The sequence below is a fragment of the Sinocyclocheilus anshuiensis genome, unplaced genomic scaffold, assembly GCF_001515605.1.
Source record: "Sinocyclocheilus anshuiensis isolate Anshui unplaced genomic scaffold, SAMN03320099.WGS_v1.1 scaffold1910, whole genome shotgun sequence".
NCBI lineage: Eukaryota > Metazoa > Chordata > Actinopteri > Cypriniformes > Cyprinidae > Sinocyclocheilus > Sinocyclocheilus anshuiensis.
This window is the reverse complement of record NW_015546013.1, coordinates 254,857-259,370: the sequence shown is the minus strand read 5'-3', so window position 1 is coordinate 259,370 and position 4,514 is coordinate 254,857. Positions and strand designations below refer to the sequence as shown.

At 36.2% G+C, this 4,514-nt stretch overlaps 2 protein-coding genes across 3 annotated transcripts in view; both read left to right on the top strand.

The window, feature by feature from the left end:
• gigyf2 (GRB10 interacting GYF protein 2) overlaps positions 1–1,862 on the top strand; it is a 34,093-nt gene extending 32,231 nt beyond the window's left edge. For both annotated transcript variants that reach the window (XM_016499501.1, XM_016499500.1), the window contains exons 28-29: positions 761–896; positions 1,666–1,862. In XM_016499501.1, the coding sequence (XP_016354987.1) occupies positions 761–896; positions 1,666–1,733 (204 nt within the window). In that variant the 3' untranslated portion in view covers positions 1,734–1,862. The remainder of the gene's footprint in view (positions 1–760; positions 897–1,665) is intronic.
• Positions 1,863–3,765: 1,903 nt separating this feature from the next.
• LOC107698469 (uncharacterized protein C2orf82-like) overlaps positions 3,766–4,514 on the top strand; it is a 5,064-nt gene continuing 4,315 nt past the window's right edge. Inside the window, exon 1 of the mRNA XM_016499481.1 lies at positions 3,766–4,141. Coding sequence (XP_016354967.1) covers positions 4,057–4,141 — 85 coding nt within the window. The 5' untranslated portion in view covers positions 3,766–4,056. The remainder of the gene's footprint in view (positions 4,142–4,514) is intronic.

Below are 4,514 nucleotides of genomic sequence, written 5' to 3'. Positions count from 1 at the left end.
CGAATCGATAAGCAGTATCGGTAAGAGTAGTAATACCGTTAAAACCTTAACGATACCCATCCCTAGTTAAAAGGTTACATTTTCTGCCCGGTGTTTCACTTCTGCAATCTGGCAACCATGTGCACGCGTTTGCTCTTCATTATGGGAGTGCCGGCGATGAAGTAACCTAAAGTTTAGCGATCTATGTGTGAGATGTTTGGCTTTTTTTTTTTTTTGCTAATAGAGAAATAGAGAAACATCATTGCAATTCAGAATTACTATTAGGAATTTCACTGTTATAATATTTTTTGTTTGTTTTTACCAGTTTTCATAATGTAGACAGAGAGAGTGCATATCTAAGTCTTTGATGTTCATTTTTATGTTAAATAGCCCATAATAAATCAGTACACTAGATGAGGTAAAATAAACCATGTGTATGAGTCCACATTCTATTGATTTGTGCTTATTGGTGAAAGTGCAATACCTGAAAGGTAAAAATGACAACTATCATTGCGATTGTTTTGAGCAAAAATATTTTTTATCAGTTTAAACATTATACAGCATGAAGAAAATGTGACTAAAATTTAATTAACTAAAATGCTCAGACATTTAGTCTTCTAAAACTTGACTAAACAAAAACAGGACAAGGTTGATTAAATATAATTAAAACATACATTTGACACAGGGCTAAGACTAAATAAAAAATAGCTGACAAAATTAACACTGCTTGTGCATGTGTGTTAATGTAATTTGCACTGAGCTCCCTGTGTTTGTGTCTCAGGACTCCTTGTGGGAAATGAGCCAAGTGTCACAGTCAGTCCTGCACCAACAACAACAGCAGCAGCGGTTTGAGACGGTCACCTCAGGCAAGAAGAAGAAGAAACAGAAGATGGTACGGGCCGACCCGAGCCTTCTAGGTAAGTGATGGGAAAATTTTGTCTTTTTAAAACTGGATATGATCTGTATAGAAATTACTTAAAGTGGTTAAATTTCTTATGAAGGGAACTTCCGGAGAACCTTACAGCAAGTTACTGAGCCACAGATGAGTTAATCATGATGACTGTCAAAACAATTTGATTTCAGTAAAATTATGTAAGTAGATTTGAATAAAAACCACAGAGTAGTTACTTAGTGACATTGACTGGAGTGTATATGTGTATATATAATAATATATATGTGACCCTGGACCACAAAACCAGTCTCAAGTCACTGAAGAAAATTTCGGAAGAAACTTAGAGGCTTTTGCATCTGAACTATTCAAATCATAATTTCATGTGTAATGATCTAAAACAAATTCACAGCAAGCAAACAAAATCATTCTTTCAAGTTTTCTATGAGATTCTAGTTTTCATGGTTATTTTCACTGTTGTATGTACATGTGTGTGTGTGTGTATATATATATATATATATATATATACACACATGTATAGATAGATAGATAGATATACATTTTGTAAATTTCCTACCATAAATATACAAAAACTTTCATTTTTGATTAGTAATATGCATTACCAAGAACTTCATTTGGATCACTTTAAAGGCGATTTTCTCAATATTTAGATTTTTTTGCACGCCCAGATTCCAGATTTTCAAATAGTTGTATCTTTGCAATGAGAATTGGAGGAAAAATGTGCTTCATTATCATAAAATAGATTATCACTGATTATAGTCCAAATGTCTCTGCAGGTTTTTCTGTCAATGCCTCATCTGAGAGACTCAACATGGGCGAGATTGAGACTGTGGAAGACTTTTGAGGCTTGCTGATCAACAAGCTCCCCCTACTGACAGTTTCCCTTCTGAACAGCCTCCCTTATATTCTCCTCAACCCTTTTCCTCTCCTGTTTTTTTTTGTTCTTTTTGTATCCTCAATTCTTTAATTTGGAGTAGATTCAGGGCAGCAAGTTTTTTGTCCTCCCTAATCCAGAGGAAACCACAGTTGCAATAACAGCGCTGCCCCACGGCCACGAAAAGAACCAAAAACACAGCGACCTGAGAAAAGGAAGAGAGAGGCTTGCTTCTGCAGGAGAGGAGTTAACCAATATCACAGTGTCCCTCCACCGAGATGGAGCGTCTGCTCACGATCATGCTCATCTCCTGACTGGTGTTTCTTTAAGTGTGAATAAAAGGAGTGCAGAGGAAAAAAATGATGTATTATCCCCATTTCAACTTCCTTTTTTAATTTATTCGTTCCTCCCCTCATTCTTTTAGTGTTTTCCATTTTCTTCCCTTCTCTCCGCTCCCGCTTTGCTGCCCCTATGTTGACGGACGTCGAAAACAACGTAGGACTCGAGGAAATGTAATCAACAGTGTCCTGTTTTAAGGACATGTTTGAAAGTTCCAGACAGTTACCCATTTATTTGTAAAATATTAGGCTGTTTAAAGAATAAACTTTCAATTCTGCATCTGTATTATAATATATGGAAATGATGAACCAGTGGAGTTGAACTTTTTTTTTTATTGCAGTACGATTGCACGCTTTTGCTCGTAATGCACAAAGTAGGGTTGTGCAAATGTTTACGCACATTGCAGATTCCCATGCTTATGGAAAACTTGGAAATTTCAGGACGTTTTACAATGGGAAATGCCTATAATATACGTTTCTAGTTACGTTCAACTAAAGTATTTCATTGGCTTTCAGTACCTCTTTATGCAAGTGAATTTCAATCGTAATGATTGACTAAAAGTCATGAAATTCATAGCAGCCCTGTCTGTATGTTTAACCTGTTACTTGGGTTGAGTTTCTTGTTTATTTCCTAAAATCAACAGTTTGTTTTTAGTTTCTCTTTGGTTGAGTCTCAAGTCAAAATTAGACCTAATTCTGGAACGTGTTCCTAATTACCACAGAAAATATTTTAGTGCATCAGTATTTAAAAACAAGTGCAGTGTCCAGGGTAAACATTAAAATGCAAATGTTTTTTTAAAGTATAGCTACAAGAAATTAAATGGTTTGTGTTGTTAATATGATACTAGTGTCATATACAAGTTTTCACATTTTTTCAGTTTATCCAATTTTCATTTTACCAGTTATTTGTAGTTTTCTATGAAAAGTGTAAAAAGCGGTCGGATTCAAGGCCAAAGGGACCCTTCACAAATCGTTACATGAAAGTTTGTAGCAGTTTGTTCCTGTCTGGTGTTTATGGAGGGGGCTCAGCATCTAAGACTAATATTGATATGTACTATATACTCATGTCTCCATAACTTCAGTTTGGTGGCAGGGTGCAAAAATGGCTTGCAGGAAAAAAAGTCTTGAAATTACAAAGAAAAAAACCCGTATGAGACTGTATTTTACAGCTACTACAAGAAAAAAATACATGACAATTTTTCACAGGATGAAGTAAACCGATATTTTATGAGGTGGTGACTTTGTATGAATTTGCATCATGTTAATCATGCGAAAACATTATTTTTAGAAGAAAAAAATTAAAGGTCTACACATTAACAGTCTTAAACAAGTCTAAACAGATTGTACAAAAATGTAAAAATGTGATTGTATGAATTAGTACAAATTCTCCACCAATTTGCCAAAATGTAAATGCTGTGAGATTGATTTCTTTCTTTTTTTTTTTCACTAGAATGCTGCATCAACGTCCAAGACTGGAACTATCCACTTTTTAATAATTGATTATAATAAATATACTAATGCCCAGGGTGCTGTGCTTGCATATCCAAAAACTTTCAGCTTTTTTGAGCCAGTTTTCCACTATTTTATAAATTGTCCCTCATAATTATAAATCATGGAAAAATAATCAAACTGAATCACTTTAATGATGTTTCACATAGTTTAATTACATCGATTGTAATAAAATTGGGTTGTCTTCTTCATGACCCACCTCTATGATCTGAAATCCAACAGAAAAGCAGCCCGGGCCCCGCTGATGGACATGAAGGCATGATGCTGCAGGAGTGGAAAGAGTCACTTATCTGGGTGTGCAGTTACCAGAAGAGTTGACAAAAGTCTGCACTGCCCATACAGAGTCCTCCCACCTAAACCCAGATACGCCTGCTTCTCTCACTCAGTCTCTCACTTGCTCTCTGTGTTCTTTCATTAACGTGAGCAGAAGAGTCCGGCCAGGAACCATGGGCATCTGCAGCAATTACAGCGGTTTATCTCGGCTCGTCTTCATTGGCATTCTGGCCATCTGCATGGCTTTTGTGCAGTCAGGTAACATCACCTCCTTCCCATCTAATCAGTGATGGGCTTCTCATAGTTGTGTTGTGTTCTTAGGAAAGATTTAATGGGTTGGCGGCTACAGGTGAGAAATTGAGTTTGTCAGTTTTAGTAAAAATTGTGTTGCTCGTCTTAATGCAAGAGGTGTTGAATCAGTTTATGATTCATTGGCCATGATGAAGAATGTCCAGACAAACCTTGTTTGGAAATACCAAATTGTGCACACGTCATTTTCGCCTTGTTGACCATTATGATTTTGCAAGGCCCCTTTCGGTGCCATGAATAGCCATTGCTGAGCATGAAAGTAGGACATTCAAAGTTGAACATTTGCAAAGTGATTTCTGTTGTATGATAATTGCTTTGAGCT